Source organism: Ambystoma mexicanum, chromosome 4q (assembly GCF_040938575.1).
Source record: "Ambystoma mexicanum isolate Mex_15411 chromosome 4q, UKY_AmexF1_1, whole genome shotgun sequence".
In the NCBI taxonomy this organism is placed as follows: domain Eukaryota; kingdom Metazoa; phylum Chordata; class Amphibia; order Caudata; family Ambystomatidae; genus Ambystoma; species Ambystoma mexicanum.
The window spans coordinates 964754686-964779994 of record NC_090928.1 but is presented as its reverse complement, the minus strand read 5'-3'; the positions used below and the strand labels follow the sequence as shown (position 1 = coordinate 964779994).

At 46.5% G+C, this 25309-nt stretch overlaps 1 protein-coding gene across 1 annotated transcript in view; it reads right to left on the bottom strand.

The window, feature by feature from the left end:
- The window catches only part of TRAF5 (TNF receptor associated factor 5), a 579796-nt gene that overhangs the window by 57968 nt on the left and 496519 nt on the right, over positions 1-25309 (bottom strand). The window contains exon 10 of the mRNA XM_069608517.1: positions 13006-13174. Coding sequence (XP_069464618.1) covers positions 13006-13174 — 169 coding nt within the window. The remainder of the gene's footprint in view (positions 1-13005; positions 13175-25309) is intronic.

Sequence of the window (25309 nt, the reverse complement as noted above, 5' to 3'; positions counted from 1 at the left end):
ATCGATCTGTGTGTGAGGTGTGTATTAGAGGGCTATTAGTGAAACACCAGGAGGAAGCCGATGCTTGTTCCCTATATCCTTTGTTTTGATTGGACAAGCTTTTCACGTGACTTCACATTGAGCTTCTCGATTCACCCCCGACAGGCAGGAAGATATATACATGATCATACCTCCCTCTTCTTCGTCACAGTACCTAGTAAGGAATCCTACTTGAACACAGACATCCCTCTTCCTCACCCAGTTATGAATAGTAATCTTACTTATATACTCCCATAGCCCCCTTCCTCGTCACAGACCCCACTACCTCCACCCAACTCTTCTTTATCACAGAACTCCACTACGTCACTCTTCATCATCATAGTACTACACTACCACTGACCCACTCTTCATCTTGACAGACCCCAACTACCACCATGCCACTTTTCCTCATCACAGTCCCTCACTGCCACCATCTTACTCATCACATTACCCTACCACCACATCACTCTTCCTCATCACAGTCCCCACTACCACCAACGCAGTCTTCCTTGTCACAGTCCCCCATTACCATGATTCTTTACTCACTCTCCCTCATCAAAGTCACAAACTGCCACATCACTCTTTCTCGTTGAAGCACCCCACTACCACCAATTCTCTCTTCCTTGTGACAGTAGCCCGTACCACCAACTCACTCTTCGTCACAGTCACCCACTAACTCCACCTCACTCTTCTTCATAACAGTCCTCAATAGCTCCACCTCACTCTCCCTAGTCACAGACCCCAACAACCCCATCTTACTCTTCCTCGTCACAGTCCCCTACTAACTTCACATCACTCTTCTTCGTCAGTCCCCCACTAAATCCACCTCACTATTACTTGTGATCTCACACTAACCACCTTTCTCTTTCTATTCACAGCCCACCACTACCACATCACTCTTCCTTGTCACAGTCTCCTACTAACTCCAACTCACTCTTACTCATCACAGTCCCCACTAACTCCACCTCATCACAGTCCCCAAATACACAACTTCAATCTTCCTCATCAAAGTTCTGCACTAACCACACCTCGCTCTTCCTTGTTACAGTACACCATTACTTATCCCTTCTTATCTAGTGGACAAATACTAGATAAACCCTATGTTGCGTAGCTCAAGCACAGATATTGATAAAAAGTTATATGACATCAGTTAAACTTAAAAGAAAATAAAAGACAGAATTACAGGTGGTGGTAGGTATATGTAAGGGTGTAGAAGTAAGGCTCCGAGACAATTGGTGCATATTTTGGGTTATAGACTTTTATTAATAAAGAGAGGGTTGGACAAATGCCTCTATCCCTAAAGCAAAGGCGGGTTTCCCTACCTCAAAGGAAACAAATGAAATTGTCAAGGAGTCCGAAACAAAAAAGTCTGGCGCTGTCGTGTCCCAAAGCCTACTTATGTCCGAATATTCAAATTGGGCTTTATTGCAAGTTGCTCTGCCAGGCGACTCCTTACAATCCCTGCTGATTTCTCATACGAAGTATGTAAATGTTGGCCAAAAAATTATTATTGTATTTTCTCATAGGCTTTCTAGGTGTCGCAGGTCACTGGATTCGGACGGTAAAAAGGCCCTAACCGTCCTTAATAAACTAGTGAAAAATGATGACTCCAGGACTCTGCGCCATTAGGTAAGTATAGGGTTGATTTAATGATCAATCAAACAAACAAACAAATGCCCTCTTCATGGTGATTACACGTGTTTCAGCTCGCCTGAGCCTTTATCAAATCAGGGCCGCAAATAACATGAAAAAATCCATATGACTGTTGTCAGGTGAGTAATAGGTGGGACAAATCCCCAAATTCAATAATCCTTCTGCTTGGAGTCACACGCGTCGGCTGCACACCGACGCGTGTGACTCCAAGCAGAATGATTATTGAATTTGGGGCGAGGGCATTTGTTTGTTTGATTGATCATTAAATCAACCGTATACTTACCTAATGGCACAGAGTCCTGGAGTCATAATTTTTCACTACTTATGTCCCAAACACTAATAATCTAAGATAACTGTGCAAGGATGGTCTCTTCTCAGTTAGTTGTGTTTTCAACCGACAGAAAAGTTCCCAGTTTTGCTGGTAATAAAAGTGATGCAAAATAATGTTCCAAAATACAAGATTCCAGTGTTAGGGTTGTGCTCCTTTCCCTTAGATTTCTTCTTATCTTAAATCACTGGATAGTTAATGTAGAACTGTTTCTTAGCTTCACATCATAGAATTCCTTTTATCTGTCATAGGGTTCTTCACAGTCTTATCCTTAACCTCTCATGTGGGTGCGGGTCTCAGACTTACAATACTTTACACGGCCTGGCTCACTCTCCTGCCAAGCAGGTGTTCTCCCACAGGCTGTCTTCTTTCCTCTCACAGGGTTCCAGACCCTCTTCGCTTTCAACTTTTGTTTCTCATATGAGTGCGGCTCCCAGACTCGCACTGCTGCGTTGTATCCGGTTGGAGCATTCCTCTCCCAAGTATACAGCTGTCTTTCATTTGCTTCAGGGTCACACACCCTCTCTTTTATAAGGGCCCCAGACCCTCTTACTTTGCATTGTTGCGTTGTATCTGCTTGGTTTACTCTCCTGCCAGGTATACAACTGTCTTTCATTTACTTCAGGGTCCCAGGTCCTCGTTTTCAAGTTCCTGAGCTGCTCAACCCGTTGCTCCCCCAGACCTCTAAAAGTTCCCATAGAACCAGCGTACCTGTTCTCTTCCTTCTCAGAGGTACCGTCGGTTCCCGGGCAACATGTCCCTTCTGGAGGTTCCAGTAGTCTTTGGGCGTCCAATGGGGCCTGAACCAGGTCTGCAGTCTGATGCCCTTCTCCGGCATGCGTGTTCTCTCTCTTCAGTGCTTCGCCGGGCTCTTAGACAGAGAAACATCACCCAGCAACACCCAGAATAGTTCTCTCCTGATGGACAATGCTTGTGTTCTCCCTTTCCTCTGGCTCAGCCCAGGTGCTTGCCTGCATGGCTCACACTATTATTCTTTGGGGGATGGTTCTCTCCCTCTCGCGTCCATCCTGCGCTTCGGCTTGAGCTTGAACTAACTTTAAACTCCTGCGTTGGTCTGCTGTATTACTTTGGGCCAATCACTGGCATTTGGAAACTAGACCGCTCGCTCTGCTTCTTGAGAGTGATCCTCAAACTCCTGCCATCTTCTTCGTCATAATACCAGCCTTAAAGCTAGATGTGTGATATTTTGTACTTTCTGGGTTCTCAGTTTTGCCATGTAGGTAAGGTTGCCTGACCTGACAACAAAATATGTCGGCTCTATCCAGGAAGGGGGCAGGAAGATTTAGAGTTGGAGAAGGGGTTCAATATGGTAAAGCGGGGTGATACAGTGTTCTCTGGTGATAGTCGTTCCCAATCCCATATGAGGATTCCTTCCCCCATGTGATCCTCCCTCAGTGCACACTCCCACCCCCAGGGGGACTATTGTACTGTGGACGCACTGCCCTGGCCCCACGGGAAAGGTCTCCCCCTAGTGGAGAAGGGACCACATCCTCAGATTCGTCACAAAGAACATAACAAAAGCCTTGAAATTCAGTGAAAAAAATGTAACTTTGAGGCTCGCATTGTGCAGCCCTTAGGCACCCCGATGACATCACAACTGACATCACTGATTATATCACACATAACATCATTTATGGCATCATGAGTGACATCACTGGTACAGCACATCACACATGAAAGAAACAGAGCTAACATTTCAAAAGCGTGTTTCTGCATGTAAGGGTGGATTCAGGTGCAACTCTTAGTTAAAAAACTGTCCCTGTGATATGGCAAAATTATCTGGGTAAACTTCCCGCACATTTACATTGCTCAATATTTTGCACATGTGCCATTGACATTGAACTGTGTCTGTCACCATGTGACTTTCACTGACAGATTTTCATGCACACTGCCCCTATCTAAATGTGCGGTGACTCCAGCCGAGCATTATAGGCCAAGGTGGGTCCACACTTGAAAATGCTTGCAACATTTACAGCCCTTCCACTTAACCAAACGCTGTACTCATTTAGGACATGCTGGATGACATATGGGAAATTAGGCAGGACATCACCTGCAACCTCCTCAATGGCCTTACTGATAAGTACCACCCATGGGGAAACATTTTTGACTGTATTTGAGCATACAGCACATATGCAAAATAACCTGCCATTTATGAAGCTCTGAAAAGGGTGTCAAGCATTGTAAATAATGTTTGGGGAACTACAGAAAGTTACTCTTGCACCTCGCAATTGACAATTTAGATGCAATATTGGAGAATTCTGCAAGCTTTGGATCTCCAGAGGCTTTACATTACAACTTTCACTAGCCGTTTCAGCGTAGGCAATGGCGAGGATAAATGGGAGTCATAGTCCAAAAAGAGCAGTGGAATGCCGGCTTCAAACCCTGGCACAAAAATTATTATAATTTTTGGCCATCCAGAACATTAACTACCCTAGTCCTGATTTCTCTGTGTCAGCATGACATTAACGTGTTTTTTAACATTGTTGACCTCTGTAGGCGACCAGCCGTAGCCTTTACTATTTTACATGGTCAAGGCTTACCATTTGATTTGCTATAATGACACTAAATTGTATACCATACATTCTAGGCAATGGATTATTCTAATTGATTGCTATTAAATGAAATAAAAGGTATTTCTAAAACATTTATATTTTAAATGTCCTTTAATAAATGCTACAAATGAATGCTCCACAAGTACTCATCTCATACATCTGTACCCATCTATTGTACTATATCATTTTCTTTTTGTTATTGAGTACACTGAAATAACATATGTACAAGAAACTGATCCAAAAATATTTAAACATACACAATGAGTGATTTCAGGTCTGATGTCATATATGATGCCATACGTGATGTCATCAGTGATGGAATCTCTGATGTCATCATTGTGGTCATACGCTGCGCAACAGGGGGTGAATAGTTAAGGTGGGTTTGCTTGAATAGTTTTGTTGTGCTACATTGGCACTTAAAATCTCTTTATCTAAAGTTTGACTGAATTTGAAAGGTTTTGTTGAAATGTATTGTTCACTGTAAATGTTTTCAAACTAAACGTGTTTTCAGTTAGTTTCAAAGGTTTTGTTATAGTATATTTCCTGTGGGTGCCATTAGCCATGGACTTTGGCCGTGCCCACTGTACATGTTGCACCAATAGGTTTTTATGGGGCCCACTAGCCATGGCTGTCTTCAGCCTTGGCCACTGCATAGTTGCACCACAGCCATGGCTTCAGTCATGACAAGTGGCAATGGCCTACTGCTGTGGCCACCGCCCATGTTGCACAAATAGCTTTCTTTGGGGCCCACTAGCCATGGCCTTCATACATGACCAGTGGACACAGCCGTAGGCCTTGGCCATTGTACATGCTGCACCAATAGGTTTCTTGGGGCCCACTGGCTATGGCCTTTCGGCCTTGGCCACTGTACATGTTGCACCAGTAGGTTTCTTTGGGGACCACTAACCATGGGCTTTGGCCATGGCAAGTGGCCACGGCCTTCAGTGTACATGTTGAATCAATATGTTTCTTTGCGGCCTTTGGCCTTGGCTATTGTACATATTGCACAAATAGGTTACTTTGGGGCCCACTAGCCACAGCCTTCCACTGTGGCAACTGTACAGATTGCACCAATAGTATTCTTTGGGGCCTGCTAGCCATTGTAACGCTCACCTGACTCCCACAGAGGTGCTGGCCTGGTTCGCGCTGCTGTGACCTCTTCTAAGGTGATGCGCGGGGTTCGGAAGACGGACTGGACCGGGCCCCCAAATCTGGCTTGTCTGGCTCGCAGAAGTATCCTTCTGTAGGCGAAAATAGGGGATTAACTGTCTGCGGGGTAATGCAATCAGCCTCCCACTTTCCCCTCTCACCCTCCTCGAAACCCTTCTGTGATTCCTCGTAGCGTCTCACCTTAGGGTCTGGAAGGACGAGCTCTCCATCCTGCTTCTGATGCAGGGGCGCGTTGGTATCCAGTTACTTCACTGGATTTTCGGATTGGTGAGAACCAAACTTGCTTGGCTTCCAGGTAAGTTTTTTGATAAGAGGTTCCCCTTGTGTCCATGCATTAATGTACTAATGCTAGTGTCTTTTTCCCCATAGGGGCCGGGGTGCGGAATGCCGGGGAACAGGCACCGACCCGAGATGAGAGGTGAAATCCTTGTAGAAATCAGGTAAGTCTTTAATGAGCGTTTTTTTTTGGTAATGTCTTTTCATTCGCTCATTAACGCTCACGTCTTTTTTTCCCCTTAGGGGCCGGGGGCCGGAAATGCCAGGATGCGGTGCGGACCCGAAATGAAGAGGGAATGAATCAACAGGTAAGTCTTAACATGGAGATTTAGCTTTCCTTATTCCCTTCTCTCTCACCTTTTGTTCTGGTCTTTTTCTCCCTAGGCGCTGGGGCGTGACTGCGAATCCGGATGATCGCTGCTGAACAGGGAGGCACCCAGTAAAGGTGAGTGGAATGCGGTGCTGCAGCGATCGACGCGATGAGCTTTTAAATAAAAGTCTTCCTTTTCAGGATTGTCGGCGAGATGTCTCCGGGATGCGGATTTAGCAGGTAAGGACTTTTCCTTCTTCTGTTCTCTTCTTCTCTTCCTTTGCAGGTGATCCAGGATGCTGGCAGGCGTGGCAGAAGTCAGGATGCAGGAGCAGACACGGTGAGCGTCCAGCTGCTAGATGCAGAACAACGCGAAGCACGTGTGGCTGTTCGGGTGGGGTTTAAATAGCCTTGGAAGAGGTTCCAGGTATGTATCCTTCCTCCAATCAGGTCGTATCCTTCCCCGACCACGCCCGGATGGTAAATTAGTCCCACAGGTAAAGTAGTTCCTTTTAGGCCTCAAGGAGGCCGGGATCCTGCAGCATGGTCTGCATCAGGTAAGTGCACCCAAGCACATCCATAATGAGCCTGGCGCCTATGGCGCCAGGACTGATGTCTTTTATGAGCCTGGCGCCATAGGCGCCAGGACACTGTCCAAAGGGCCCCTATATGGGGTTGCTGGGTCCTTCCTTGGGGACTGGATGTCCGCTTTCGGGGAAGCAGGGCTTGAACCGGCTCCCCCGGAGCGGGCATCATGACAGCCATATCCACTAATTACATCACACATGGCGTCACTAATGTTATCATACATGACATCACTGGTTTGATTAATTACATTTTGAAATATGACAACTCTGTTTTGTTGCATAACATATCTATATATTTCATACTTACACACACAGTACATTGTATTCTGACTTGTTTCTTTAAATGTAGTGTACAGTGCACAATTGTAAGTGCATACAGAGATTATTACAATGAAGAGTAGCATATAAGCATTACGTACTTTGGAAGGTAATCATTGGACTATAAATTCATAATTTATTTTAGAAAGAAAGGAGTACAAATATTAGTAATACAATGGCCATATCTATAATAAAATATTAAATTTTTAATCTTAATTTATTTTCTATAAATGTAATTATGAAGTATAAATACCTGATTTATTTTGTAAATTAACCACACTTTGAATTCTTAGATTCTATACTACCACAATGCACACAGGCACATACTTTCTATTTTCTATTATATGTGATTTTTTTTTTATTTGATAAAACTTGACATTTAAAAAAGAATGTGTTCATGTAATGTTATTACAGTAAGGAGAATTGTAAATTTAAATGGGTACATTTACCATTTTCATAACACTTACTATTGAAAATGTTTCTACTTCTATCTATTCTGATTTTTACTACTATACATATTGTATTATGTTTGAAATACCTGAAATAGATTTACCTCAATCAGGTACTTTCACCTGCAATTAATTATTGTAATTGCTTACCTGAAATTCAAACCTTTTGTATAACGTTATATATTTTTATTTTAAATGTTATAAGTTGATAAGTACTACAAATGAATGCTCCACACGTAATCATATGATACTTCTGTATCCGTGTATTGTTCCATGTCATATTATTATTGCTAAGTGTAATAAAATAAAATATATATCAAGAGGTGAACATGGATATTCTAACTTAATCAATAATGTCATATATGACGTCATGAATGTCATCAGATATTCCATGTATGATGGCGTTAGTGACCACGCCATCAGTGATGTCATCAGAGATGTCATGTGTGATGTTATTAGTGATGTCACCAGTTATGTCATAATTGTGGTCATACGCTGCGCAACAGGGGCTGCATAGTTAAGGTGTACCTGCTTGAAATACGAGTGCTGAATTACAAGGTTTTATTTGCAATAAATTTGATCACCATAGCTCTCTCTTAACTAATGTTTTTTCAATTAATTTCAAGGGTTTTGTTATACTATAGTTTCCTCAGAGCCAACAAGCCATGGCCTTCGCCGTGGCCACTGTACATGTTGCACCAACAGATTTCTTTTGGGCCCACTAGTCATCGCATTGGGCCAGTGGCCATTGCCTACAGTTGTGACCTCTGCACATGCTGCATAGTTTGAGGTCTTACTAGCTATGGCCTTCGGCTGTGGCCTCTGTTCATGTTGCCCCGATAGCTTTCTTTTGGGCCCACTAGCCATGGCTACTGGCCATGTCACACTATTAATTTATTACCAAACACTCATTGCCCCCTGCCCAGTAGATGCAGATGCTGCAGATGTTAAACCTTTTTTTCCTAACTCATTATTCCTTCAATCATTTCACAGTAATTATTTCCAATAACAGGAATTCCTTTGGTAGAGTGGCGGTTCGCGTATTCCCGCAATAACGGGAACAAATTAGACTTAAATAGTCTTCGGCGTCCTCACAGGAACTCAACATGTGTCTCCCAATTCTCCCGGTATTGTGGCGGGTATCATTTGCATCGAGCAAAAAAAGAATGTCAACTTTTCATTTCTGAAAAGTCGCTCTGCTGCAAAGCACCAAGGCAGATACATATATGAAGATTTTAAGAAGCAAAGGGCAACCCTATGTCTCTGTGCAATATTTTAAAAACTACTGGATGGATTTACCCCGAAAAAGTCAAGGAAATTAAGTCAATGCGTTGTGCCCAAACTGTTTCTCATTTGGTTCAAATCTGCCCAGCGGTTTTCGTGCTACGTATGATCAAAAAATGTCCCTTTTGTCTATGGGAAAATGAATGGGAGTAGACTGAAAACTGAGTTTTTATGTTTTCTTAATAACCTTTTTGTTTTTGTAACAAATTGTTCCCAAAATGTCCAGTTTGTAGGGTCCCTTGACAAACCTCTTGTTTGTAAAATTTCATCCAAATCCATTTTTCAAGTCAAACGTTATTAGCTTCTGTCAGCCTCACCAAGGCCGGTATAAAAGGTTTTAAGAAGCATAGGGCACCCACTTCCCTGTCGAATATTTCAAAAACGATAAAATGAATTTACCCCAAACCAGTCAAGAAATGAAGTCAACGTTTTGTGCCCAAGTTGTTTCTTATTCGGTCCAAATCTGTCGAGCGATTTTTCGTGCTATGACCATTCAAAAACTGCACTTTTTCTCTATGGGAAAACTAATGGGAGTAGGCTGAAAACAACAGGTGATCTTTGTTTTCTTAATAACCTTTTCCATTTTCTAACATATTGTTCTCCAAATGTCTAGCTTGTGGGACTCTTGACAAACATTTGGTATGGAAAATGTCATCCAAATCCATCCAGCAAGTCAAAAGTTATTAAGATTTGAATTTTGGGGAAAATGGCAGAATGGCATTTCTGAAAAGCCTCTCTGCTGCAATGCATCATGGGAGATATGGCTAATTGTTTGTGTAAAAGTGCACCCGCTCTATGGCAATTTATTTTTAAAAAAGACTGGACGGATTGCGCCAAAAGAAGAAAGGGTTTCCTTCCAGCCCTTTGTGACCAACTTGCTTCTTATTTTTTGGCGCAAATCCATCCAGCGGTTTGGGCTGTGTGCAGGAGCAGAAATGTGACATTTTCACTATGGGAAGATGAATGGAAAAGTGAAAAACCTTCCCTTTCTTTTATCCTTTAAATGTTTTAAACAGTAACACAGATTTGCACAACACTTTCCAGTCCTGGGCGGCCCGTGCCCTAATATAGAAAAGTCAAACGTCCCCACAGCAGTATTTGTAGGTGTTACATTTATGTCAGCATGCACTACACATACACATATATAGTCATTTTGTTATATGTCTTGAAATACGCTAAGAACGTTATTTTTATCTGATAGGTAGGTTCCAGTGATACGTGTTGTAATGTCATCAGTGATGTCATCTGTGGTATAATCTCTGTTCTCTAGTTTCCAGCAATGAGGCAACAAGGGACTGAGGGAAGCTGATTAATAATGACTGTGACGATGAGGAGGGATGCAGAGTAGTAGCATTGAGCGACAGAGATGAAGAGGGGGGATTCTGGGGCAATGAGACTACGATGACAAGGGGTGATGCTGGAGTAATGAGGGACTGTTAAGCTGCTAAGAGCATAGGGATGCAGGGTTAACCAGGGAGTTACATTTGCATTTCATATACGTTGGAATGTGTTTCTATGTATTTTCTGCCTTTGTTGTTGTAGGGACGCTGGGTTAATGAGGCACTGTGATGAGAATGAGGGACAAGAGGGTAGTGAGGGACTGTGATGAAGGCTGCTGGAGATGAGAGACTGATGAGGATTAGGCAGCAAGAAGGGACTGCAATGAGGATAAGGGTAGCAGGGGAAGTTAAGGATGGTGATGAGGATGGGGAATTCTGGGGTAATGAGGGACTGTGGCAAGGATAAGGGGTTTGTGTTAATGTGGGACCATGATGTGAATGAGGGCTGCAGGAGTAATGAGAGGCTGTGATGAGGATGAGTGTGACAGGCGTAATGATGAACAGTGATAAGGTTCAGGATTGCAGGAGTGATGAGAGACTATGACAAGGATGAGGAATGCAGAGGTAATAAGGGACTGTGGCAAGGTTGAAACGTGCAGGGATAATGGGGGACTGCGACATAAAGAGGGTCGATAACAAGGATGAGGGTTACAAAGGTAATGAAGAAGTGTAACGTAGATAAAGGTTGCAGGTGTAATGGGGGGAGCATAACGATGATGAGGAATGCAAAGGTAATGATGGACCGTGACAAGGATGAGTGTCGTGGGGGCAATGAGTTATCAGGACAGGGATGCGTGTGGTCTATACAGCCGCCTTAAAACCTGGTATCTGCAGAAATGATTGGAAAAAAAATACCTAATGAGAAATGACTGAATTTATTTGGTCGAATTCATTAGGTATTTGTGTTCATTTTTATCAAAAATAGATGTGGTGTGGGGTGGGGTAAGGGGATAGGTTAAGATAGGGGAGAAGAGGTGGGGCGCATCATTACAAAATAAATTTGATCAAACGAAATGTGGTCTTTTCTCAGTAGGTCGTTTATTTCGATTATTTCACAGTAATCCTTAAAACCCAACTTATCTCAGCTTTTAGAAAGGCAGTGCACTGGTTGCCTGTACGCCAGGCTGGTCATTTATACTGGTATGCTTACTTTATAAGTGTCTATGGAGGTCTGTCAACTCAATATCTATGAAATAAAACAGAATTGTATGAACCTATGTGTACTGAATATCCCCAAAAGAAGGTACTGGACCAGAGGAGAGCAGATAATCTCTCTTATTGCCACTTGTTTGTAGAATGCCCTTTCTTTTAGGATTCAGAATCTTGATTCTTTATTTGCTTTCGAAAAGTACTAAAGACTTATCTTTTCTGTTGCCGGTTACTCTAGCAACATCATTTAAGAGCTGAGCCCAGATGCGGTTTATTCTTTTGAGTTTAGCAGGGTAAATAAACAAACAGAAAAGCTAATACAAAATAGATGTATGCAATCGAAAATGGCCGGGGCAATTTTGTTCTGGGGACGGTGGGGGGTGGGGGGTGTGGGATGTTACAACAGGACCCCCTACTTGGTTGCAGCCATATTGCTGCATTTTTCTTGTTGATGTTTTCAGGAGTGTGGGGGATAATGGTACATTTTTGATTGATTTGTAGGTTACTGGGGGCTGGTGAGCAGTCGGAGGGGGTAGTGCAGGACGGGAAACTGCAGCACAATAGTCCACTGTATCTGTTAGAACAAGGTCCAGGCATGGCACAAACAGACAAGGGACAAGTATAGTTAAAGGGGACGTGTCAGAGTGTGAACCAAGACAGGGGAGAAGCATGCTGTGGGGGGATAACGTGCCAGCATAATGGGGGCCCATTTCAGTGTGTATGGGATGAAGCTTGGGGGCTACCTGAAGGCATGAATATTGGTTGCGTTTTTTATTTCACATGATAGGGAGTTCCTGTGGTGTGCAGCGAGGAGGAAAAAGGAGATGAATAGGGAAGAGGCACAGAGTGGCAAGGGGAGGGATTCTGAGAAGGGTGCTGGAAAGGACGGTGCAAGGTGGGGAGCAGCGGGTGATAGAAGGAGCCAGGTAGACAGGGGCCAGCCCAGGAACAGATATGAAGACCAATAGGAGACGTTTGAAGAGCGACTGGTTGTCAATGGAGAGCCAGCGAGCATAAAGGCGGTACAGTGAGGGGAGATAAACCTGGGAAGGTCAGGGCAAAGCGTGAATAGGACTAGAGGGTGAGGCCCAAGAGGAGCCTCGAGCAGTAGTCGAGTAGACTATCAAGAGCGGAGATGGGAGCTTTAGTGGAAGTATAGGTGAGAAGAGGCTGGGTCTTCATATAAAAGCCAGAGCCCTGTTTTGTTATTAGTTCACAATACACAATCTACACTTGTTCATCATAAACCACACGCAGTCTATGAGTGCAAGATTAGGTTTATTGTGTTCCCTAGTGCAAGGATTATTTGTGGTGCAGAAACATTAAGTTTCTTTATTTAACACAATGGTTTCTCCAGTACCTGGGAGAGTACACTGCAGTTAATTAGTGCATGGGAACCAGGCTCCTCGATTTTCTCTCTTTGCTTTTGTCCTGTTTTTTTATTATAAAATGGGGATCACACTGTGTTTTGAGTATTACCAGTACAGATAACAGTGTGTAAAGCATTATTTGCGCACCCATTAGAAACAGCAGTAACAATGCTGACATACCTAGACGATGTTCGTATGTTTCCATGAATGCAATCTTTCCCTTTATGTCCTCTATGGTCTCCAACACAGGCCTCAGATCAAGTCGATTTTGCTCTTGGTTCACAAGTTGTTCGAGCTGTTTCACTTGTGTTTCAAGCCACGCTGCCTTTTCAATGTGGTTAGCAAGAGTCTTTCCGTCAGTGCGGTTGAAAAACAAAATGAACATGAGGAAAATTGCTATACAAGGTGTTTCATGTCTGCAGAACGTTTTCAGCATATAAGACGTGATTACAACAGCCTGCAAGTACACAAACTGAAAGTACAGGTTGCCTTGCTGGTTTTTTTTTTCAGACACGTCATTTTTGCACGTAAAATGTCACAATGACGTCAAGATTTATAACAGTCAGCACCAAAAATGATTTACCACATTTTCGACAGTGTGAATTTTCATTGGGCAATAGCATGCACAGTGTTTAGCAGTCTTTCTTTCAATTGACATTCCTACTTCATAGCAATAACGCCAGGATGCATGTTAGATTCTGAGGAAAGAGGCCCTACTCAAAAATCAGCCTTGATTGCGTGTAATTTACCTCTTAGTTCTGACACTTTACCTGCACAACTTCCACAAAAGGGTGCACACACTTTCAGGCAAGGAACGGGCAGGGCTGCCATGCTCCTCTTCCTCTGAAAACATCAGGAGAGGCATACAGTCACTCCACTCCACGTACCTAATCTTAGTCTCTACAGTGTTCCTTCTCTTCCCACTTTCCTGGTATCACTAGGAAAATGAGAGTGGCCAGAGAAGTGGGTGAGTCGGCACACAGTCAGAGGTAGGGGGAGAAGAAAGAAAGACACTATGCCAGTCTCCTGCTAGTAGGAGAGGAGAGCAGTGTTCCTGTTTTCCCTTAGCAGTTATCCTGGCCTCTGTGGGGCCTCAAACCCACATCTACACCCACACCACCTCCCAAAATGATGACAATAACCTCTTTGAGTTTTCCACCATAACCATTAAAGAGGTTGAAGAAATAATCTACTCTCTTAAACCGTCCAAATGCCAAGGCGACACTTGCCCAGCCCCTATCATTAAAGATGCAGCCAAACAACTTGCTCCCTTCATCACCTCCCTCATCAACGCATCTTTCACCTCCAACATAGTGCCCAACAACCTCAAGGACTCCTGGGTTCTTCCTTTACTTAAGAAGCCCACCCTTGACCCTAATGTCCCCACCAACTACAGACCCATAACGACTGTACCCTTCCTACTAAAAATCCTCGACAGAGCTGCCTATCTCCAGATACAGAACCACCTTGAGAAAAATAACTTACTAGGACTCAGACAATCAGGATTCCGCCCCAAACACGGCACTGAGACCGCCCTGATTGACCTTAAGACACAGATGGACAACATTAAAGACAATGGTAAACTAGCCCTCCTTCTCCTCCTTGACTTATCGGCCGCCTTCGACCTGGTCAACCACGACATCCTCTGCAAACATCTATCCTCAGCAGCCAAATTTTCAGATAACGCCAACGCATGGATCCATTCCTTCCTTAACAACAGATCCATGAGAGTCTTCGCACCCACAGCCTCTGCCATCCCAGCCCCAGTCACTTGCGGTGTCCCCCAGGGCTCCTGCGTTTCCCCCACTCTATACAATGTATTCACGAAACCCCTCTTTGACATACTGGACCGCTTGGGTGTCATCTACACCAACTACGCAGATGACACCCAAATACTGATCCCTTTAACAGGCGACTACTCCACCGACCTCACTGCTCTCAACAACATTTATTCCATTATCCAAGAATGGATGGCCAAGCATGGCCTATGCCTTAATGACGACAAGACCGAGCTTCTTCTCCTAGGTTCCAAACCCAGACTTAATAAACTCGAAAAACTCTATCAAGCATTCACTATAGACGGCAATAACATCATCGTCTCTAACAGCGTCAAAACCCTAGGAATCTACCTCGACTCCTCCCTCACACTGACAAGACAGATCAATTCCATCTCATCAGCCACTGCTTACACCTGTAAACTCATCAATGCCAGCAGACCTTACCTCTCACCATCCAACTGCATCACCTTAGCCAGAGTAGTCCTTTCCAAAGTTGACTACTGCAATGCGCTATACTTGGGAACCAATCTGAAAAACATCACCAAACTACAAGTCATACAAAACAACGCCCTGCGAGCAGCCCTGAACATACCCAAACATGAACACATCTCGGACGCCAGACGCACCTGCCATTGGCTATCCATACCACAAAGAATTGAATATAAAACCATCTCACTCACACACAAATGCCTAGCTAACCAAGCACCCAGATACCTATCCGACAACCTCAAGCACCACACCCCAGCGCGCCCTACCAGATCAGCTCAAACACACTGCTTAAATATCCCAAGATTTAAGCTCCAAAAAGCAGGTGGCTCCAGCTTCCCCGTGCTTGCCTCCAAACTTTGGAATTCACTTCCACTCGAGCTGAGATCAGAACCGTCCTTTCACAGATTTAGACACAACACCAAAACTTGGCTTCTATCCAAAGAAACTGCCTAGCCCTACCTCACTAGCATGCACCAAGACTGCAAATTTGTAAATATGTAATCGATTTGTACATTTCTGCTGCATTATTCTTGTTGTACTCATTATTCTTGTTGTATTCATCGCAAGCGCCTGGATGCCCTAGGGCCAGGCGGCGCTATACAAATAATAAACTAAACTAAACTAAACTAAATTGCCATTGACTGGAGGTCCAAGGAAATTGGCAGGGCAAAGGCAGCAGTGCCGGAACACAGCACTCAGAGCTCCACTGATATCTGGTAGTACGGTCAGCAACTGGTGAAGCACAGGAAGTTCCCTCCTCAACTGGAGAGGTGCTCCTTTTTCACACAGGTTGCCTCCAGTGCCCCCAACCAGGAAGACGGTCTTCATGCAGAAGAAGTGTAACACAGGTACCTTATCAGTGCGCAACACTGGGAACCTCCAATCTTATCACACCACTGTACACCAATTTGTTAAGATGGATTTCTAAATTCTGACCTTTTGGGCAGAAGTTTAGGAGGCCACCTTCGGTTTAGTGAAACAGGGGAACCTTCCGGAGAAGCAAGACCAATCTAGGTAGCTTGACAGGCGGTGAAGACCAAGTCTCAGGAGGGGTGAGAGTGATGCGAAGCGCACAATGAGCACACACAGCAACGAACCACAAATCACTCTTGGACAAGTGTATATGAAAAATATCTATACATTTATTGTCGGCCGGACCAATAGAGACAAGTAACTTTAGCAATGCGAAAACAGTTATCACACAAAATCCTTTTACTATACTATATATACACATTACGTTTCCTGATGCAATTTAGTGATAAAATACCGCCACAACCTGTAAAGAGAGGGTTGAGTTAGCACTTTAACAGCATTAGGCAATTCTTCAGAGTCGTTCCCTAACTTTCGAATTCAACCATAAGAAGAGGGGTGTCTTGTGCTCAACAGTACAGTTGAGCATAAAAACGCAGTCACGCAGGTGAAGCAAAAAGTGGTGTTTCTTGGATGGGCTGTAGACAGTCAGGAAGCAGCTTGAGGCGATGAAAAATTGGTTCCCACTATTTGAGTAGGCCCTGCCCTTGCCAGCAAAGCAGTGTTCAAATGGCGAGAATAGCTGGGGAGCGCATGTTAATCCAGCCACGTTCGAATATCTTTTAAAAGGATATTCGTACGTACGTCCAGTTTATACGAGGTCGCTATTAGATTAGAGTCCTGCAGTTTCTCGGCTCTCTGGCTCTAAGCGGCTGCAGGGGAGAATGATCATCTGTGACGGGACAGTTGCCTTTTCTCAGCTGTCAAGGAGGTATGAAGAAAATTATGGTGCAGCAGGCTTCAGGGCACCGGAAAGCAGAACAGCAAGGGATCTACAGCGACCGTCACCAACAGGTAGTAACGCAGGAATCGGGTGCGGGCAGTATTACGCACTCTCCTAATTTGGGACCAAGAGGAGCTAGGCCTACGAAATTTGGCACGAGAATGCACAGGACCGCAAGCAAGCGATGTCCCAAGTCTCAGGTTTGCAAGACGGCAGCAGTTCTGCGGAATACCCTGAGGTAGAGCTGGACAGTTCACTAGATGGCACAGGAACACTTCTGAAGGGGCTCATTCAGTGGGTAAGCAGGGGGCGCCGAGAGTAGTTGTTCCCACTACTGCAAAGAGGAGAAGCACCTTGGCAGGCCTTATTGATCGAACAAGAAAACAGAGGTCCAATGGGACAGCAGAGGGCAAAGGGCGCCAAAGCCTTTCAAAGCATCTCCAGTGATTTCACAAGTCTGTATCTTCGTGAAGGAGACTTGGCTCCTTCTGTAGTTCGGTGAGAACTCAGGTGATCGACCTGGAATGGATGCAGAGCCCCTTCTTTTATCCAAGAATAGCTTTGCACAAAAATCAAGGACTTCCAATCGAAGATCTGCTCTCTTGCAGGCGTGGACCAATCATGAACCACAGTGGTCTCAGTCATTCAGCCACTCCAGACATCCTGATACCAGTAGTGTTGACTGGGATTAGGCTGTCCCAACCCGCTTCCTGTGCACCCACACGTGACAGGCAGAAGCCTGCAAAAGAGATCGTTTTTGTTTGTGGGAGGCTGCATGCCCAAATAAGGAAACCCGGGTTACTCGACCTAGCTGAAGGCAAGGGCCAAAATGGCCATGGGACAGAACAAAAGACTTTGTGGCTCTTACCATTTTCGGACCTGGCCACAGTCTTTAACCAAACGTGGTAAACACGATATGATTCAGTAAAAAGAAGCGAACCATTAGAAAATGTAACTGCTGCCACCAGTTTGTCCCAGGCACACTCGTACAATCACCAAAAAATCCTTTGAGGGTGTCTAGGGCCATAAAACAAAAAGGGACCCCAGCGCACGGTACTGGAAGGTACATTGTGCACTGTTAAAAAGTTACCAAGAAATGGCAACTTAGTCAAAGACTAAGCGAAACAGTTTCCCAGTACTGACTGTCTGAAGGATATGTCAGTTTCTCTATAACAAGTGAGCAAAAGCCAAGGGGAGTTCGTCTGAAGGCTGGACTAGACTGGAAAAAGTCAGGACAGGAAAGCCAAACAAAAGCAAAATATTTGGGGGGGGGGTCCATAAATGGATGGAAAATTGCACATAAATGAAATTTTACCTAACACTGTTCCAGGTGAGCAAGCAAGCTGGGGATGGCGAAAGACTTCGGTGGAGTACCTCTATACCATATTTTGGGTCAGAAGGTTATAGCAGGCAGTGTTCTCCAGCCTCCGGCGTACCTCTAACCTGTTCCCCCAGCTCTTCACATAGCTAAGATCCCTTAATGTGATAATTTATGAAAATAGTACTATATATGCACCAAACCTTCGGGGTAACCTCTTATTAGTAAGAGATAATCTGGCCAATAAGAATTTGATTTATAATTACATTCAGCTCTCATTTCTTTGAGCACTATTGTTGGCTATCCCCTTCTGTACAGAGAGATAATTCCTTGGTAGTTGTTGGCTATCCAATTTAATCTCAGCCTTGCATCTAGTGTAATTGAAATTTCAAATCTTTTGTGAAAAGGCTGCCGATGGGTTACACCAACATGAGGTATGGGATAGCCCTATTGATTCAATTCAAGCTGCAATCATTCCTCCTGGTAAACGGTATGTCTTAACCATTTGGGAAGATAAGGAGTTACGGACATGTATTACAGAGAATTTTAAAAAGGATTTATATGTCAATTTACCAGTGACCAGTGTTTACGTTGATGAAAGGTATGATTACAACAAAATCCCAAAATAACTAGGGTATAACAAAATCGTACCGAGGTTTGAATCTCGAAATTGCAGGGAATAATGCAACATTGCAAGTTGGATTTATAATTGAAAAAAAGACAAAAAAAGGGCTCAGTTATAAAAAGTATAAAAAGGAGGGATTAAGGGAGTCTTCTGGGGTCGATAAGGGAAGGGGGGGGACGGGGCTTACCCACCAGTTGAAAGGTACTTTTTAGGTCAAGTGTAGGTAGAATGTATGCTAGGTTAGGTAAATGAAAATAAACGACTGTATAAACCTTTGTACAAATTGAATTGTTGTAATGTAAAATCCACTAGATAGCACTGTGAGAGCAAAGATATTTTTATTTTATTTTAAATTTGTAAAGCACACTAGCAGCCCAGAGGAATTGAGCCGCTGTTGCAAGAAAGCGTCTTACTTACAAGGAGAGAGTTTTGTTCATGGTTACAGTGAGCTTATAACCTTACATGTATATGTAATTTGTTACCTGAGGTGGTTACAGGTTACAGTATCATACAACCAAGGTGATAGTTTCACTGCAGAAATAGTAGCATATAGCACAAGCGACAGCTATGCAGCAGTGCGGGGGCACTGTTATACAAACAGCAGAGTTTTTATAGCTTTCCGGAAAGCTAGGTGTGAATCTATGCTTCTGAGGTAGGGTGATAGGGAGGTCTAGTGGGTCACAGCCATGACAGGGAAGCAGGAGCCTCTTGCGGGAACCCTCAGCGTCTTGGGAATAGTCATACGGTTGGTGTATGCGGTTCTAAGTAGACTCCCAAGATTTTGACCGCTTGGGAGACAGAGATTTGAGTGTCGTCAATCGTGAAGGCACTAGACTGTTTGTCAAGCTTCTTTAGGGTTAGGGGGGTTCTGTTAGCAGTAATTCCTTTTTACACCATTCAGGCACAACCAGTTTTCTGCCATCCATGCTTGGATTGTGGAGTAGATGGAATTGAGGGTTTCCATGTCAGACTCATAGTCGCCGGTGAGGGGGATGAGGACCTGCGTGTCATCAGCATAGTTGGTATATGTGATGCCCAGCGCATCAATAATGTTGAACAGTGGGGGATTCCCAAGATGGCTGTGATGCTGTTAACACCGTGACCACCGAGCTCCTGATCCCCAGGCCCTGCAAGCATACATCTTGTCCATGTAGCCCTCCCCAGGCGGCAGATACAGAAGGCGGGAGCCCCCGAGGCGACAAGGGAGCAGGGTCTGACGACCTTCACCCAGGACACAGACGTTGGGGACCACTGGTCCTGTGAGCGGGGCCGGCCTTACCTGCTAGGTGTGCAGACAGAAAATTCCTGCGGTAGTCATCCAACGGCGGAGGAAGAGGGGGTCGCGCCGCTGGGGAAATCCATTGGACTGTGCCTTGAGGACCTGGGGCGCAGCATGACCCTGTCCCCCCGTGACTTCCCTCCTTCGCCTTGTCGGCTTCCAGATCTCGGACGACAGCGGAGGGGACTGGAGGCACTCCCCGACTCAGCCGGCGAGGGATTAAAGCCGCAATTGCCCGGGCCGCGGCTCCACCCACACCTTCAGCGGGGAGTGAGAGGAAGCCAGCGGGGACTGGAGCCGGGGCTGGGCACCTCTCAGCGCTGCGCACACCAGCAGTGGGGGGAGAGGAGCAGCTAGCACTGGAGGGGGAGTCCCTGTGGGAGTCTCAGCCCCCTGGGGAAAGTGGCTCGCCCCTCCGCTCTGGCCCACTCGGGAGACATCTACAGGCCGCGATCCTGGACCTGGCGGTGGGAGGCCTCCTGACATTGATGTCATTGCACCTTGTAATTGTTGTAAGGTGTGAACAAACTATGACCTTGTGGGGGGGGGGGCGGTGGCTTTTACCCACTAGCATCCGCGGGAAGCACCTCCTCCAACTGCCTTGCATCGGATATTGCCCCCTCCTGCTGACTGCCTTCCCTTGGGACAGGATCTCCTGGGAGCCCTGCGAATTGAGAGAGTGGGAAGGGAGCAATTTGGAGGGGGAGGTGGGAGGCGCTTGGGAGGAACGGCGACCCCCCGTCCCTGAGACCCCCACTCTTTCCCGGGGGCGCTCAGGTTCTGCATAGGAGATTCCATTTGCCTCCCTTTTTGGATATCATACGGTGCCACATATCATCTCGGCCCCACAGCATTCAGAACGGACTTCCACTGCCCAGGGGCCTGCCTTCACCATCTCCTGCAGGCTCTGTGAGGCCTCATCTACAGCGGCAAGCTTGGACTCATCCGGGGGAGGGTGGTGGCGCTTAGAGGACCACCCCGACCACTAGCACCCACGAGGTGACTCCCACATCAGCGCCTATCCATACTCATCCAGTGCTGTGGGCGGTGGTGGAGATCACTCCTCCTGTGGAGGACCGGTGAAGCGCCCCCTTGGGGGGTGGACCACGGGCCCGTCCAGGCGATCTTGGAAGTGCGGACACTGAGCTCAGCTCCCGGGGTCGCCGGCACCATGTCAAAGAATAAAGCCAAGGATACGCAACCCCTTCAAAGACCCCCGAGGAGAATGCAGGAGAATACATTGACCAAGATATGGGCTACAAGGAGGACACCCAGGCAACATCCCCTAACGAGTGGCCCACGGGGGCCCCTCGGCGGACCTGGAGGCTCCAGAACAACCACCCATCACTCAGACAGCGTTGAAGCTCCTCCTGGCAGACATAGGTGAAAAGATTACCACAGCTGGCCAAAAGCAAATGGACGCTCTCATGGAGAACTTGGCGGAGGGTCTCCAGGAGATCAGAAGGGACACCAGCAAGATAGAGGAAAGGGTGGATACAAAGGAGAGGGCGATTCAGGATATCGCTGAGGACGCAAGGAAGACGGACTCCCTCCTGGAGACACTGGCGACAGCGACGCATAACCTGGAGCTCCAGGTAGAAGATCTAGAAAACCGGTCTAGGCGCTCGAACATTCGGATTAAGGCGCTTCCGGAGGACACCCAGGACTAAGATCTCCCCCAAACAGTCAAGGGCATTTTTGTGGACCTCCTGGAGGCGACTTGGACGGAAGACATTGTCTTCGATAGGATACATAGAGTAGGTCCCAAGCGAACAGAGCCAGGCGCTAGACCCTGAGATGACCTCGTGGCCTTGCACAGCTACTCATTGAAGGAGCAGATCCTCTCGGCAGCACAGAAGGCAGGCAGGCTCACCTATAATGGGGCGGAGATATCTCTGTATCAGGATCTGGTGCAAGCTACATTAAATAAGCGATGAAGAATGGGACCAGTACTTTCCCACTTGCGAGCCCAAGGCATTCGCTACAGATGGCTCCATCACTTTGGCCTGGCTTTTGAATGGAAAGGGAAACCTCAGAAGATCACTACCTGTGAACAGGGTCTCGCCTTGCTGGGGGTGGAGGAGGGCGCTATGCCATCATCTACTCTGCCTCCTCCCCAGAGACCCACCCGTAGAGAGTGGGAATGGTCCACGGCCCGGTCCAAGAAGTCGAGGAAAAACGAAGTTGCTCCCGAGGGGCCCATCGCCAAAGAACGGACAGCAACCGTAGAGGTGACTGACCCTTCACGGAGAGCGAGGTTCTGTACAGGACCTGGCTGACGGTCCAGGAAAAGGATGCCTGGGAAGGGCATAGAAGAAGTAGGTTAATATGATTGGCATGGTCAAGTTTATCAGCAACACCCGCAAAGGTCTTAAGGGGGAGGGGCTCACATCTTGGAAAGGGACTGGGAGGTTCCACGTTGGAACAGTTGGGGGGGCATTCGATGGGGCGACTCTCGAGGGTCTGATTCGAGAGGGGCTGAGGCCAGTCATCCCACACTGCCAGGGGGGAGGGAGGGACAGAGAGGGACAGGGGGGGTTGGGGAGAGCCTGTGTCCTAGAAGCGAAACTAAGGGTCCTACAGCGCAATCAGAAAGGGAGAGCCCAAGAGAGGGGGAGGGTGTCTAAGCAGGGCGACTGGGAGCCTGGTCACTCCCATTTGAATTGCTAAGCCTAGCCAACGCATATTGAGGATCTTCTCCCTCAATGTAAACGGCCTCAATTCGCCAGTCAAACGCAAGAAACTAGAGTGCTATATTAGGCGCGAACGGCCAGACATTGTTACGCTCCAAGAGACCCATATCCGCACAGCGGACTGAGGAAGGGTGAAGATTTGGGGGTACTCCAGGTCACCGCAAGCGACTCAATCTGAAAAGAAAGCAGGGGTCCTACTGCCCCTTAGAGACATGCTAGATCTACATATCGCATCCCCTCACGGTGGCAACGATATATGCCCCAAATACAGCGCACGAGAGGTTCCTCCAATGCTCTCTGGGAAGGCTTGAGAAGTTCGCCAAGTCCCCTATTATTCTCACTGGCAATTTCAATATTGCTTGGGACCCAGCGAAAGACAGAACGGCAGGAGGGGCGGGACCACAGGCTAGACCATTCCGCGACCTGAAGGAGAGAATCAGTAACCTGGCCCTTGTTGATGCGTGGCGACAGATAAGGGGCTATACCTGCTATTCGCATTCCCATCAGTCCCATTCAAGAATAGATTACATTTGGCTGTCAGCCAACCTGTTGGGGAGGGCCCTAGATATCTCTATGGGTATCACAACATTGTCTGACCACGCCCCCTTGACTTTATCCCTGAATGCGAAGGGCAGACCCTCGGGGTTGTGGAAATGGCGCTACCCTATTCCCCTTTTTAAAGATCAAGTATTGGCCCGAGAGGTGGAGGAGGAAATAGAATGCTTCTTTGCTGAGAACTCTGCAGGGGACACCTCGCTCCAGGTTCGGGAGAGGGGCAATTATAGCGATTAAGGCAAGAAGGGAAAGGGAGTTGAGAATAGAGGAGACGCGCCTACAAGAGGCACTCGGGGGCATAACCACCAAAATGGGAAGAAATGAGACCTAGGCTACCAAGAGGGAGAATAGGACAGTGCGGGGCCAGCTGGACCTGATCCAGACTCGGGCTGCGGAACGGAGTCTGTTACATCTCAGGCAGAAATTTTACATTAAAGCTAATAAAGCCGACCGGCTGCTTGCGAGAATGCTTAGAAAGGATCAGAAAGACAAGACAATACTTAAAATTAAGGTGGGGGGAGGGGCCACCAGCACCAAAAGTGAGGACATCTTTAGGGAGTTTACCCGATTCTACTCAGCCCTGTATGCGTCCGACACTCCTGCGCAGGCTTCCCAATTAAATTACTTAGATAGAGTTACCTTACCCCGCATAACGCAAGAAAAGAGGGAAACTCTGGAAAGGGCCATCACAGAAGACGAGGTCAGGGATGCAATCAGAGCTCTTCCTAATCTTAAATCGCCGGGTCCGGACGGCTACGTGGCGGAATTCTATAAATTGCATAGGGAAACACTTGCCCCTCTCTTATCTATCCTCGAAGCGGTATGATCCAACCAGCTCATAACAGGACCCCCTTTCGCAGGGGAACAGCACAAGATTGCAGCCTTTGCTGATGATGTGATACTATCCCTGACCAGATGGAGTATGGCCATACTTGCAGTAGAAGCGGAGATAGCCCGGTTTGGTAGTGAACTACCCGCCCCTGCTGGAGAAACTAAAGAGCAAGATGATAGACTGGGGCCCCCTAGCTGTTTCCTGGCTGGGACACATTAATACTCTAAAAATGACTGTACTCCCCAAGCTCTTGTACTGCTTCGTGGCTCTGCCGGTGAGAGTTCCCCCGGATTTCTTCAGGTCATTGAACAAGATCACTAGCAGGTTTGTGTGGGCCAACAAACACCTTAGGATAGCGGCTAAGGTGATGAGAACTCCTACGGAGCGCAGAGGTATGGGACTACCCGACTTCAGGGTATACTATAGGGCGGCCCAGCTGAAGGAGCTTCGGGACTGGCAAAAAGACAACCGGGGGAGAGTGTGGAGGCCCATGGACGGGGCGGTACAGGGGGAGGACCTCGAAAGGGTTTTGTGGAAGCCGAAACCGGACAGGCCGATCCGCATGTACTGTAGCACAATCTTCGCTCTGGTTGCCAGTACCTGGGACGAGGCGGTGCAACGGGCCCTCTTAACCACACACCCATCCCCCTACACTCCTCTGTTCAATAACCCGCAGTTTACACCTGGTCGCATCGCTACCGCCTTTCAAGCGTCAGGGGGGATGCAGAATGTTACGGGACATGTTCGGGGGGGGTCAGGTAAATAACTTTGAGCAGTGTAAGGCAGACTTTAATCTGGGTGAAGGTGAAAGGTTCTGCTACTGCCAACTCCAGCATTGGCTCAGCCATCCTACCGCAAAGCACGCTGCAACCCGACAGCTGACCCCCTTCGAAAAGTATCTCAATAGGGAGTCAGGGGACAAGCATTTGATCACAGCCCTATATAGGCGTTTGAAGGCAGGAGAGGATCCTCCTCTGCAGTCCTACATGAAGAAGTGGGAATTAGCTACGGGGGCCGCAATCAGCGGTGACGACTGGTGTTGGCTATGGAAGCAGATACCAAAGTTAATAAGATCTCTTCAAATAAGGGAGACGTGGCTGAAGCTGCTCACCCAGTGGTACTTGACTCCCTCCAGACTTCACAGAATGTACCCAGGACCTCC